The sequence below is a fragment of the Corvus kubaryi genome, unplaced genomic scaffold (genome assembly GCF_017639235.1).
Source record: "Corvus kubaryi isolate FWS band 111438036 unplaced genomic scaffold, C.kubaryi_AGA036_p1.0 37382, whole genome shotgun sequence".
Taxonomy (NCBI): domain Eukaryota; kingdom Metazoa; phylum Chordata; class Aves; order Passeriformes; family Corvidae; genus Corvus; species Corvus kubaryi.
Window position 1 is genome coordinate 4,174,323 of NW_024581124.1, and position 13,565 is coordinate 4,187,887.

Consider the following 13,565-nt stretch of genomic DNA (forward strand, 5'->3'; position numbering starts at 1 on the left):
GGGCCCACCCGGGCCCCGTGCCCGGGTGGGTACCCAGCCGGGGCCCCGCGCCCGGGGTGCGGCCAAACCCCCCCCCCCCCCCCCCAGAGCTGATTCCAGTTCCCCCAGCCAGGTCCCTGCACCCCCGACCCAGCCCCGAGGTGCCCGGGGACGGCGGCCGCGGGGCTGGGTGACACGGGACGGGGAGAGCCCTGGAGGTGTCCCCGCACACGGGGATCGCTGGGGCACTGTCTGGCCTCGGACAGGGGTTCAGGGCTCTGGAGGTCCCTCACAGGGACGAAGCAACCACGTCCTTTCAGGCCTGAGCCATCCAGGCCCGCTCCGGTGAGCTCCAGCACAGCGGGAAGGCGACAGCGACCGGAGACCCCCATTGCCTCCTCTCAAAATCACAACATCGCAGCCCCTCGGAGAGCGCCCTGCCTGCAGCTCCATTAACATCTCTTCTGTTTTCCTCTTCCCTCGTTTACTGTTCCAGGACATTTCCATAGAAACAGCATCCTGGCTTCTCCACAGTCCAGTTTCCAATAACTACAAACCGCGTTACTGCGAGGGTAGCGTTGCCCGGCCGTGCTGCACGGCCGCCACCGGCACGGCCCCGCCTGGCCCCGCTGCCGTCGGGACTCAATCCCGGCATGGGCAGCAGGGACACCGCCAGCCCCCCAGAGTGACCCCAGAGCTGGGCTGCATCCTCTCTGCCTCGGAGCTTTTCCTGCCAGGCTCCTGCTCGGTGACCCTTAGGACAGCAGGGACCGTAATCATGGTTCCCTCCACTACCCAGGCTGGCAGGAGAACAGGAGGGAGCTCTGGGCTCGGAATTAGTCCGAATTCGGTCCCTTTTGTACCTTCCAGGGACCAGGAGGAGGCCTGGGCCATATCCGTTGTAGAGGAAAACTTATTTCCGTGTACTCTGCTTCTCGCTGTTTATTTGCTTGTTAAATACCTGTTAGCAGAGGTAGTGGCAGCACGAACGTAACCGAGCTGCACCTTGGGGGAATGTGATTGCCGGACCACACGGGTCCCAGAACCTTTGGTGGAAAATCGTCTGAAAGAAGCACAGGGACAAGCTCTCCCCAAGCTGGTTCCCCTTCATTGGAAAATTCTGCTTCTCCCTGGATTAAAGACAGGTGGGAGACGACTGGCCCCTGTTTTCTGGAGCCTGGAGATCTTAAATGAGAGCACGTTGATCTATACTTAATGTGATTAAGTTACATCTCTGAGTATCATGCTAATTAAATTAAACTTCCCACTGCTGCCTCTGCGGCTTAAACAGGATAGTTGTTTTAAGACCACAATTCACTCCCCTGCATTTCCCTGCACGGATGAGAGGGTGGGATAAAAGCATTCTGCTAATCAAGTCATCGTGGTGTTTGGAAACAACTTCTAAGTCGCTGGATATTCAAATTTAAATCTGATTTGGGCTGGATTTAAACTCTGCGGTTTCAATCTGAAGTGATTGGTGCTTTGAAGAAATAAAATAACAGGAAAAAGCAGAAATAAACGGATGAAGCAGCGCACAGACCGTCCCTGACCGCGATGTCACAGGTGTAAAAACAGGATATTGGCAAGGAATTCTTCCCTGTGAGGGTGCTGAGGCCCTGGCACAGGGTGCCCAGAGGAGCTGGGCTTCTCCATCCCTGGAAGTGCCCAAGGCCAGGTTGGACAGGGCTTGGAGCAACCTGGGCTAGCGGAAGGTGTCCCTGCCCTTGGCAGGGGGTGGAACGCGATGAGTTTTAAGGTCCCTTCCAACCCAAACCATTCCACGATCTCCCCAAGACACCTCTCCCCCTGCCCTCCCCATCTCCAGCAGCTCTTTCCACCTTGCAGCTTCTAAAAACAAGCGGAGATTTCAAAGCTCTCCCCTCATCGATTTGACAGCGCGGCCCCGACCCTCTGCCGGAGGAGCCGCAGCCGCATGAGCGGAGGGGCAGCGGCGCAGGGAGAGGGGGCAGCGGGACGGGAGCACCGGGAGCATTCACGGCTCGTTCCCCAGCGAGCTCCCGGGGGGATCGGTCGGGGATGGAGGCACTGAACCGAGCAGGTGGAGCGGGGCACCCACCTGCGAACCGGAGCCCGGTCCGTGCCTGGTGGAGCTCCCGGGCAGCAGCGTGCGCATCCCTCCGCTGCAAAGCCCTGCCGTGGACGGTCCGGCAGGCCCAGCTCTGCCCCACCCCGGGGAACAAGAGGCTCTTCAGGAGAGAAAGGAGCTTAGTTTTAAACAGATGCCGGAGTTTGCACAGCCGCTGCTTCACGCTGGGAAAGGCGTCTCTGTCCGGTGCTCGAGGGATGCTGGGGGCTGTCCCTGCTTCCCGCAGACCCCACAGACCCCTGAGACCCCTGGCAGTGCCTGAGCCCATCTGCCGAGCCCTCCTGAGCAGGGGCAGGACGTGGGCACAGGGAGGTCCCACCGGGCCATTCCACGCAAACCCCTCGGAGAAAAGAAGGGGCAGCAGCAGAGAAAGGGCTGGTATCTATTATCTACTATTTTTCACAGTTGCTATGGCACCAGCTGCCTCAGTTCTGTTATTTATGCCTCGCGATGGTCCTTGGTCAGGGGGTTAAACCCCGCTGCCCCCGGCACGCTCACCTTCATCCCAAATCCCGGGGCAAGGGCGGCCCCAGAGCCTGGGCTTTCATCTCCACTCCCGCGCTGAAGGACGGGAATCCACGGCGCTGGAAAGTGCCAGGAGTGACACAAATCCCGGATAAACCACAGCAGATTAACTGTCCCTCACCTGTGAGCTGGGGCTGGGCTCGGGGGGAGCCACACCGGGCTCAGGAGCGGGGACTGATGGAGGGGCTCTGCCGGGACCCCTCAATCTCCGCTCGCTCTCCCCCAGCGCAGGGACCACCCTGAGCCTCTCCCACCCAACCCCTTCGCTCGGGGGAAATCCTCATCTCCCCTCGTAACCCCACCAGCGGAAAACTGCTGTATTTCACAGGAGAGGTGTTCAAAGAACAATAATTTCGTGTTAAAGCAACAATAATTTCAGGTTCCATAGCAGAGAGGGAGAAGCCCGTGGAGCTCAGCCCACCCTGTGCAGGGACTGACAGGACTGGATCCACTTTTAGGCTTTTCCAACCTAAACGATTCCACGAGCCTGTGACTCCATTCTATGACAGCCCAAGCAGCCAGGGCCAGACACAACAAAAAAAAACCTAAAAAGTGCTTTTAACTGGAGGTTTCTAACGGGTCTCCGTGTGTGTTCCTGAGGGATTAACAGTGTCCAGAGGCTTCCCGTGCCGGGCAGCTGCGTCACGTCGTCACAGCAACCCGCTCACCAAGGCCCTGCAGCCGCAGCTCCGGCTCCATCTCTCCTGTAGTTTCTTTTAATTACAGATGGGAAAAGCTGTGAAAGCCGGGGCTGGAGGTCCCCAGAGTCCCGGGAGAAGCCGGTGACCCCGGGTCTGTGCAAGCCCTGCACAGGCGCGTTTCACAACAATGAATTTTGCTGTTAAACTCTCACAGGGCAGAGCGGTGGCTTTGGGGACACTGCCATCCCCTCCTGGTCACAGCTCAGCGGCGAAAGTTATTTCCCTTTCATGTGGCTTATTCCCAGCAACTCACACCCCAGAGAGACCCGTCGAGCCCAGATGGATGAGATGACCTTTAAAGGTCCCTTCCAACCCAAACCACTCCATGATTCCCCAGTTTCCCCTGCAAGCACGAGCATCACCTCCTTAGCAAAACACACCACGGAGAGAGAAATAGGTCCCATTTTACCACCTCAGCCCCAAAACTGAGTTGGAATCCCCTCCCCTGGGTGGGACCCACGGGGTGATGTTCATCCACACAAGGTGAGGCTGGTCCCCACGGGGTGAGCTCGGTCCCCGTGAGGTGGTGCCAGTGCCTGCAGGGTCAGGCTGGTCCCCGTGGGATGACGCCGGTCCCTGCAGGGTCAGGCTGGTCCCCACGCTCAGGGGCTGCTCTCCCCTGCTGCCTTTGATCAGAGCATGGCTCTGGTTTCCCTGCCGGCTGCTCTCCGTGCCGTGGGTTTCCAGCGGGAGGTGGGGAAGCGCAGTCAGCCTGACCCTCCCCTCCTCGGATCTGTCATCAGCAACAGAAAAATCCTTCCCGGCCCCAAGTTACTCAGCCTGAATCCTGCAGGATTTGCCGGGGTGGAAGGATGGCAGAGCAGCCCTGCCTGGGTCCCCCCGCCAGCCCCGCGCCCCCGAACCCCCGCGCCCACCCCAGGGACAAGTGGAGCAAAAAGATGGATTTCCTCCTCTCCGTCATCGGATTCGCCGTCGATCTGGGCAACGTCTGGCGGTTCCCTTACATCTGCTACCAGAACGGAGGGGGTAAGGACACCACCGGGTTAATTTAAGTCTTCTTTTGGAGAAAAGGTGCCTTTTTCCTCATTTTCCATCTCTTTCACCTCGGAAAATTCACTCTTTCTTTTCCTTCTTTGTTTCCAGCTGCTCCACTTCAGACAGGGTGGTTTAGAGACCGACCCAACTTCTCCTGACATCTGTCTCTTTTCTATTTGTGTCTTTCTTCATTCAAAATCCTCCTCCACTCCCTCCACCCTCCTTCCCTGGGGTCTTTCCCTGCTTTCCTGGTCTTTCCCTCCTTTCCCAGTGGGGTTAGGGGTGCGTTAGCAGCTCTAGGATCACAAAGGGAAAATTTGCATGGTCCAAACTGCAAAAAAGGATTAAGGTCCGTAAATTTGGGCTGGGAGGTTCACACACTCCGTGATCTCGGGTCTCTGGGAAGCTGCCTTTTGGGATGGTTTGTGGTTTAAAATCACCCTCATGAGCCTCCCACCCTCCTGCTGTGGATCCTGGCTGGCAGTGCTGGACCCCACGAGCAGCCCCGGCTTTGAGGGATCAATGGGAAGCGAAGACACAGAAACACCATGAAGGGAAAAACCTTCAGTAAATGACAACTAAATAAATTGCTGGGAATGGAGCAGGATGGAAGCCCCCCTCACATGGAAATGAAAAAGGAGGGATGAGAATTTTGTGCTGTTTGGGAGAGCGCAGCGGATTTAATTGCCAAAGTCAGCTTTCGGGGAACATCCTCTACTGCTTGGGAAAATTAGAAAGAGATAATTAGTTCCATACTCAAGGCAAAACTGTGGATCCCAGGTGCCCACATTGAAACGCAGTTATTTGTGAGTTGCTCCTGTGGGATTGGGAGCAGAGCTGAGCCCCTCTGCGTGGCCGTGGTTGGGGTGGGTGGTTCCCACCTGCCCCACACACACGGGAGGGTGAGGAGTTCAGGGAGCAGCTCTGGGGGAGCACAGCCCCATGGAGTGGGAACACTGGCATGGGCAGCACTGGACTCACCCAGAGCCCAGGCTCTGCCTGGAAGGAAAAACACTGAAAACACTTGGTCCTGTTGGGCCAGTCCTGCCAGGCTGATGGGGGGGCTGCAGGAGGGTGCTGGGGATATTTGGGGTACTGGAGATGACAGAGATATTGGGGATAGTGGGAATGCTAGGGATACCAGAGATGCTGGAGGTGCTCGGGGATTTTGGGGATACTGGGAATGTTGGGGTGCTGGGGATGCCACAGCACACACACATCTGTCAGAAGGAGGAGCCGTGGGGGGTTAAATTAACTAATCCCAGCAGAACTCGGAGAGCAGCTCCACTTCCAAAAGCTCCATGGGGTACAAGTGTAGCCCCAGTAAAAACGAGGATGTTATGAATAATGCAGATTACAGCGTTAATGATGTGTCTTGGGGTGGCTGCGCATATTCACTCGGATTTTCTCCAAAACTCTTCTGGACCTGAGGGGTGCTGGGTGTCCCCTCCCCTGCGCCCCGACAGTTTGTGTGGCTCTTTGTTCCATCCTGGCCAAATGGTGCCTCCCTAGTGAAGGATGGGATGCCAGCAGGGCTGTGCTGGGAAGCTGGAACACCGAGCAGGGTCTCACATCTCTGAGCTCCTCTGACCAGATCATTTCCAAAGCTTCTCACAAACACATCCAAACCTGTTGGGGCAGCAGCAGGAGGGAAGGAGGTGACAATGCCATGGTCCCCTGGCAGCCTGGCGGTCACCCTGCTGTGCTCCCCACCCTGCAGGAGCCTTCCTCATCCCCTACACGCTGATGGCTGTTTTCGGGGGGGTGCCCCTCTTCTACATGGAGCTGGCCCTGGGGCAGTTCCACAGGACAGGTGCCATCCCCATCTGGAAGCGCATCTGCCCCCTCTTTAAAGGTGAGAGACCCCCAGCCCAGGTGACACCGTGACCCCCAGCCGGTCCCCAAAGCCGTGTCCCAGGGCTGAGCCTGATCCTGCTTTTCCCAGGCATCGGCTTTGCCATCTGCATCATCGGCCTCTACGTCTCCTTCTACTACAACACCATCATCGCCTGGGCTCTCTACTACTTCTACTCCTCCTTCTCGGGCACCCTGCCCTGGGCAAGCTGTGACAACCCCTGGAACACCCCTGACTGCACCAACTACTTCGGGAAGAGCAACGTGACCTGGACCAACTTCTCCAGATCCCCCGCCGAGGAGTTTTACACGTAAGTGCACGGCTGTGGATGGTGTGTTTGAGCTGAGGGGGCACTGGGAGCAGGCTCTCAGGTGGGAATGCTCCTGAGGAGCTCATGGACTGCCTGCCCGGGGCTGAGCCTGCTCCCGGCCGTGGGGATCCCTCCCTGCAGGAGGAAGGTCCTGGAGATCCAGAAATCCGGGGGTCTGTACGACATCGGGGGGATCCGCTGGCAGCTGCTCCTCTGCCTCTTCCTCATCTTCACCATCGTCTACTTCAGCCTGTGGAAAGGGGTGAAAACCTCTGGGAAGGTGAGGAGGGCTCCAGCACTGCCCTGCCAGGGCAGGAGGGACCCATCACCTGCTGGGGGTCTTGCCACTCACCTGACTGTGGAAGAGGGAATGCCACCTCCCCCCCAGCCCCTGCCCCCACCCCAAGTGAGCCCGACACAGGGGTTGGGTGCTCGGTGGTGCCACGGGGTGACACTGCCTCCCCTCAGGTGGTGTGGGTGACAGCCACGCTGCCCTACGTCGTCCTGCTCATCCTGCTCATCCGTGGGGCCACCCTGCCTGGAGCCTGGAGAGGGGTCGTCTTCTACCTGCGCCCAGACTGGGGCAAACTCCTGAGCACCGCGGTGAGTGCGTGGTGGGACCCCCTGCCCGGGGCGTGGCAGCACCCAGAGCCCTCCCCAGGACACCCAGCCAACCCTGCCCACGGGTCTGGCCCCACCACAGGGCAATGGGGACCTTGTTCCCACAGAAACGAGGTGCCCTGGAGAGGCTGTTGGAAATGTAAATCCGTAATTGAATCACCCATCTCATTCTGGCCGGTTTTGTTTGTGCCGTGCTCCCCCCTGGGCTGACAATGGGCTTCCTGTGGGTAATTACCAGGCAGCACTTGAGAATTCTCATTAAAGGTAATGAGGGCCGTGCTGCCAGCACTGAACCCGCTGGGCAGGAGCGGGCACTGCAGACTCGGGGCTCCCCTCGATCCATCCCTGCTCCGAGCGTGGGCGAGCACGGGTGACACTGCTTAGTTCTGCTGCTGCTGGACCCCAGGGTGGAAACGAGCTCACTCCATCCCACAGCAGCTCCCTGGCTCCCAGGACATCTCCTGGGGGGACAGGGCAGGCAGGAAAGGAGGTCTGGACACATGTGCCAGCACAGCCCCATCCCCGTGCCATGGGGTGTCCATGGGCACTCTGTGGGGAACCTCTCAGCCCCCTCCCAGCCCCAAGGACCCCCTGCCCTGCCCATCATCCTGTCGTTTCTCCCTCCAGGTTTGGGTGGATGCTGCTGCACAGATTTTCTTCTCCTTGGGCCCTGGATTTGGAGTCCTCCTTGCTCTGGCCAGTTACAACCATTTCCACAATAACTGCTACCGGTGAGGGTGCCAGTGGGCACAGCTGCACTGGAGGCACCTTCTGGCAGCTCCTGTGCCCCACTGCCACACCCCAACAGCTCCTGGGCCCCACTGCCACACCCCAACAGCTCCTGGGCCCCGTGGCTGCAGGCTGAGCATCTTTCCCCATTTCACTGATGGTTTTGGTGTGAGGGGCCAGGAGAGGGAGCTGGAGTGGGGGAAGGCCAGGGCAGCTGGAGCAGGGTGAGGGCTGACCTGGAGGGGGGGGCGTCTCTCCCCCTTTTCTGCCTTCCAGGGACGCGCTCGTCACCAGTGCCGTGAACTGCCTCACCAGCTTCCTCTCGGGCTTCGTCATCTTCACCGTGCTGGGCTACATGGCCGAGATGAGGGACGTGGAGGTGGAGGATGTTGCCAGAGATAAAGGTTCTCCTCCCTCCAGCAGCCTCTTCCCCAAGAGAATTCCCACCCCCGGGGCTGTGCCAGGGAACAGCCAACCAAGCCAGTGTTCCCTCCTAGGGCCCAGCCTCCTCTTCATCACCTACCCTGAAGCAATTGCCAACATGGTGGGGTCCACCTTCTTCGCCATCATTTTCTTCCTGATGATGATCACCCTGGGGCTGGACAGCACGGTAGGAGCAGGACAGCCCAGCTGTGTCCCCAGCAGGGACCGGGATATGGCTGATAGTGGGGTGACAAGGGGAGTTATGGCCTCAGGAAGGTGGGGATGGGATGGGATGGGATGGGACATCCCCCCTCTGCCCTGCGGGTTTTCTTGGAGAGCAGGACTGTCCCCATGTCCCATTTCCCCACCCCACGTTTCCTTTGCAGTTTGGGGGCTTGGAGGCCGTGATCACGGCCGTGATGGACGAGTACCCCCAGGTCCTGGCAGGGCGACGGGAGCTCTTTGTCCTCGGCCTCATCACAGTCTGTCTCCTGGGCTCCCTCAGCACCCTCACCTATGTGAGTTCCACCGGCACTGGCCCCCCACACCCCACTCCCTCACCCCCGTGGGGTCTGCAGCCTCCCCCTTCTCGTGCTGCTCCAGGGGGGAGCCTACGTGGTGAAGTTGCTGGAGGAGTTCGGTGCCGGCTGCTCCATCCTGGCAGTGGTGCTCCTGGAAACCATCGCTGTCTCCTGGTTTTATGGTAAGAAACTGCCTCTGGCATGGAAAACATCCCGTGGGCACCTGCACGGGTGTGTGACCCTGCACAGGTGAGTAAATCCCAGGCACTGAGGGGCACAAGCCCGCACGTGGCTCCTGGCCAGGCTGGGATGGGAATGGAGGGCGCAGTGTCCATGTGGACATCCCTGCACCCACGTCCCCAGCGGGATCCCGGGGCTGTGAGGGCTCTCTCCTCTGGCAGGGATCCAAAGGTTCTCCCACGATGTCAAAGCCATGCTGGGCTTTACCCCGGGGCTGTTCTGGAAGCTGTGCTGGGTCGCCATCAGCCCAGCCTTGCTGGCAGTGAGTATCCATGGCCAAATTATGGACAAGTCATCGCTGTCCCTCTGGACGCCCCGCAGGACAGCCACTCCCCTCTGCTGCCCAGCCCCCTGTGCCACAGCCACTCCCCTCTCACTCACACGAGGTGACCAAGCTGCCAGGAGAGTGGACAGGGCTGTGGGACCTCATGCTAGCCCTCCCCGTGCTGCTGCTCCAGCCATGGGCACTGCCACACTGCCCACAGCCCGAGGACCTCACCGAGAAAGGGAGCTGGAAATACATTTTCCAGCTTTTTCCACAGCTCCTGGGCAAAGCTGGCTGCAAGTGCAGCTTTGTCTCATCATCCCAGCACACAGCATCCCTGGCAGGGCCGGCCACGGGTCCATCTCCCTTGTGCTGGGCTGGATCCATCCCTTTGAAATGCCAGCTCCCACGGCACTTGAAAGGCTGCCGTCGGCAGAGGGGTCTAATCTCACCGGATCTGCAGGAGAAGAGGCCCTGTGAGGATTAATTATGGCTCTAAGCGCTTTGCCCTGGTTATTAAAGAGAGGAGCATTATCATCAAAGCGAACGGTTTTGTTTCAGCACAGGGCTGCGCAGACCTCGCAGGCCACCGGCTCACGGCGCTTGTTAGACAGAGGCCCCCAGCCCTCACCCAGCCTGGGAGATGTCCCTGTGATATCCACGCTGGCTGGGGTTTGGGAGAACAGGGGGAGCAGCAGGACTTGGATGGTGGGCATAAAATCATGGAATCACAGCATGGTTTGGGTGGGAAGGGACCTTAAAGATCACCTTGTTCTGTCCCTGTGCCCTGATAACCTGCGGGATGAGCTGCCGTCAGTGCCAGGGCTGGGGAGATCAGGGAATTATTTAGGTTGGAAAAGCCCTCTAAGATCAAAGAGTTCAAGCATTACCCAGCACTGCCAAGGCCACCACTAACCCATATCCTCAAGGGCCACATCTACACATCTGTTAAATCCCTCCAGGGATGGGGACTCCACCGCTGCCCTGGGCAGCTGTGCCAGGGCTGGACAGCCCTTTTGGTGAGGAAATTTTCCCTGATGTCCAACCTGACCTGGCACAACTTGAGGCCATTTCCTCTTTCCTGTCCTTTGTTCCCTGCGAGCAGAGCCCGACCTCCTCTGGCTGCCCCCTCCTGTCAGGGAGTTGTGCAGAGCCACAAGGTCCCCCCTGAGCCTCCTTTCCTCCAGGCTGAGCCCCTTCAGCTCCCTCAGCCACTCTTGCTACTCCAGACCCTCCCCCAGCTCTGTTCCATTCTCCGGACACGCTCCTCAGTGTCTGTCTTGGTGAGAGGGGCCCAAACTGCTCACAGGACTCGAGGCCCCTGATGGCTCTGCTCGTTACAGTTCATAGTCATCAGCTCCCTCCTGGACCAGCCACCCCTGACCCTCTTTGACTACCAGTACCCTGAGTGGAGCATCTCGGTGGGATTCCTCATCGGAGCATCGTCCTTCATCTGCATCCCCCTCTACATGGTGTACAAGCTCGTCTGGACACCGGGGTCGCTCAAGCAGGTCAGGAGCAGGATGGACAATCCCATGGCTCCTGGGTAGGCTGGGATGGGCAGGGGTCAGCCCGAGGCTGGGGCTGGGGAACTGGGCAGGTGGTTGATGCATCCTCAGCATCTTTGCTCGCGTGGCAATTAAATCCCACCGGGAGAGCTGCCTGGGAAGAGCTCAGAGGAGCGTGGCTCCATGGCAGGAAGGAAACGCCCCGTGTTTGTCTCTCCCTCAGCGCCTCGCCATCTGCATTCGGCCCGAGAAGACCACGCGAGCTCCCCAGGCAGAGGGGGTGGGCATGGCCCCCGTCCTGTAGCACGGCCGGGGGACACGGAGACTGCTCTGGCTCCCTCCTTGGCACAGCGATGGGGCAGCCACCATCGCCCTCCTCATCACGAACTGGCTCTTGCATCTCCACGAGCATCCCGGTGGAAGCGGCACCGTCCTGGCGGAGCAGAGCCCGTTCTCGCTGCTGGCTGCAGAACCTGCGGCCCGCAGCAGGGAGAACGGGACCCACCGCTGGGGCCGGTGGGCTCTGGAAGGCAAGGGGACAAACGCCCGGGGTTGGAGGAGAATTCCAGCAGCTCCAGGAGCGGACGGAGGAATTGCCCCCCCGCCCCGTGCAGCCCCGCGGGTGCGAGCAGTGCATGTCTGTAGTTGTGCCGTGAGTCTTTGGAAAATAAAGCTGATGCCGATGCTCGGAGATGAGGGCAGGGAGAGGAGCCGGAGCTCGCCGTGCTGTGTTCATAGAGCGCCGTGCGTGGCTCAGAGCTCGGGCTGGGCTGGGGGACACGGGGGGGGCTGGCGCTGTCCAGACACTCCTTGTCCTGCTACAAAGATCCAAAATCTGTCGGAGGAACTGTCCGAGCCCAGGGGTGGGTCCCAGATGCTGCCGAAGCCGGGCAGGTCGGTGCCTTCTGCCGCCCCATCCCGGGGGATCCAGGGAACTGGCAGCTGAAGAAGGAAAGACCCTAATACATCTCATTTTAAAACCAAATCCTGGCTCGAGGTGAGGCATCCCTGAGCTGGTGTGAATCAGCTTCCCAGTCCCGTCCCATCGCTCGAGTGCAGCATCACCGTTCCTCGGTGCTTGGGGCCCATTAAACACCTAAAAGAACCCACGTTCATGACAGCCGGGGCCTGGGGGCACACACAGGGCTTGGGGGGACACGCGGGGCTGGGGTGGGGGAGAAGATGCCCACGGGGCTGCAGGGACGCGCGGGGTGGACACCCGGCCGCCCCCGGTGCCGCCCCCGGAGCCGCTCCATCGCCCCGCTCCCCCGGAAGGCCGGTCCCGGGGCGGGGCGGGCGGCAGGAAGGGGCAGGGCCGGGCCGGGCGCACAAAGCCCGGGGGCCGGCGGGGTCCGTGGCGTGCCGGGGCTGGGGCTGTGTCGCGGCGCGATGGGGCTGGCGGCGGCGCGGGGCTGGGCGCTGTTCCCGCTGTCCCCGGGCCCGGCGGAGCGCAGCCGGCCCTACGCAGTGCTGCAGCACCAGAACCTGGGTGAGGAGCGGGGGGCACCGGGCACAGCCCCGCCACGACGCGGCCGGGGGCTCGCGAGTTGGTCAGGCAGTGTTAATTGATGTTCTTTCTTTTCCCACCGCAGTGCTGCTGGGCAGCATCCTCAGCGCGCTCCTGCTCACCATCATCCTCATGGCCATCTGTGTCTACCGGCCCGTCCGGCGGCGGTAGCGGAGCGGGACCCGCCGGGGCATCGAGGGAATGCTGCATCCCACCTGGTTCTCCCACCTGGCATCCACCATCCCAGCACTGCTTCAGTCCTGCCGGTTCTCCCATCTGGCACCCACCCTCCCGGCACTGCTGCGGACCCATCAGGTTCTCCCATCCGGTACCCACCGTGCCACCACTGCGCCAGACCCACCGGGTTCTCCCGTTCGGTACCCACCCTCCCAGCACGGCTCCGGTCCCGCCCGGTTCTCCCCTCCGGTCCCCGCCGTCCTGCCGCCGCTCCCGTCAGCTTCTGGGGATGCCCTGAGGATGCGAGCGTGGCTTTTCACCCATCCCTGCCCGTGCTGTATCACATGGCTCCATCGTGATGTGGCTTCCAACAAAGGTCTGGCCGGGTGCTGGAAATCACCCCCTCCCTCAGCCAACAGACTCCTGGAGCTCCTGGGGGCGTGTCCGCAGCAAACCCGTCTGGCTTGGAGCGGGGTCTGGAGCAAGGCGCTTTCCTCCCAAATGGCAGCGTTTTGGCGAGGCTGATCCGACAGCGATGTGCTCGAGAGCATCCCCGGGGTGTGCAGGCACCCGAGGCCTGGCATGTCACAAGAACAGAGCCAGACTGGGGCCATTGTCCGAGGAGCAGCTCCACGTGCTCAGTCACACTACGTCCACTTTTTGCTTTCTGATTAATTCAGTTCCTTGTTTGAACGCTGAGGCTTGGGGGTTGGAGCAATCTGGGTTAGTGGGGGGGTGTCCCTGTCAGGGCAGGGGGTAGAACAGGATGAGCTTTAAGGTTCAAAAGTAGTCCAAAGGCAAAAGCTCAGTGACCCATCCAGCGGTGGGTGGGGGGTCTGGTCCGTTCTTGCATCTGAGCAGAAACACTGATGCACGACCTGATCCTGGTGTAGTGTTCCCGGGCCAGGCTTTTCATTCCCAACATGATTTGCTTTAACTCCTGGCTAAAACGCCCCAGATAGCCTCACATCAAACCAGCCCTGCTGAACCTGTTGGGATCTGGGGTGCAGGTGAGGGATTCCAGCATGTGCTGGTCACTGTCCTCCTGGAAACAGGAGCCTCCAAAGGTCTGCAAACCAGGCAGATGCTCTGGAAGTGTCT

General features: G+C 60.2%; 2 protein-coding genes across 3 annotated transcripts; both read left to right on the plus strand.

Annotated features, from left to right (window-relative positions):
* The first annotated feature begins 2,914 nt into the window (after positions 1–2,914).
* LOC121667769 (sodium-dependent serotonin transporter-like) lies at positions 2,915–11,496 on the plus strand. 2 transcript variants are annotated; one of them, XM_042034800.1, is made up of 13 exons: positions 2,932–4,299; positions 6,029–6,163; positions 6,254–6,473; positions 6,615–6,753; positions 6,942–7,076; positions 7,722–7,825; positions 8,100–8,227; positions 8,321–8,433; positions 8,633–8,764; positions 8,850–8,949; positions 9,169–9,269; positions 10,616–10,783; positions 11,004–11,496. In XM_042034800.1, the coding sequence occupies exons 1-13, from the start codon at positions 4,125–4,127 to the stop codon at positions 11,082–11,084; spliced, it is 1,731 nt and encodes a 576-aa protein (XP_041890734.1). In that variant the 5' UTR covers positions 2,932–4,124; the 3' UTR covers positions 11,085–11,496. The 2 variants fall into 2 exon arrangements, with proteins under 2 accessions (XP_041890732.1, XP_041890734.1); XM_042034798.1 differs by lacking the exons at positions 10,616–10,783; positions 11,004–11,496 and having other exon boundaries at positions 2,915–4,299; positions 9,169–9,965.
* A 638-nt stretch (positions 11,497–12,134) lies between these two features.
* Positions 12,135–12,639, plus strand: CUNH12orf76 (chromosome unknown C12orf76 homolog). The gene is made up of 2 exons (XM_042034809.1): positions 12,135–12,269; positions 12,373–12,639. Exons 1-2 carry the CDS (start codon positions 12,170–12,172, stop codon positions 12,456–12,458), a joined length of 186 nt encoding a protein of 61 aa, XP_041890743.1. The 5' UTR covers positions 12,135–12,169; the 3' UTR covers positions 12,459–12,639.
* Positions 12,640–13,565: the final 926 nt, after the last annotated feature.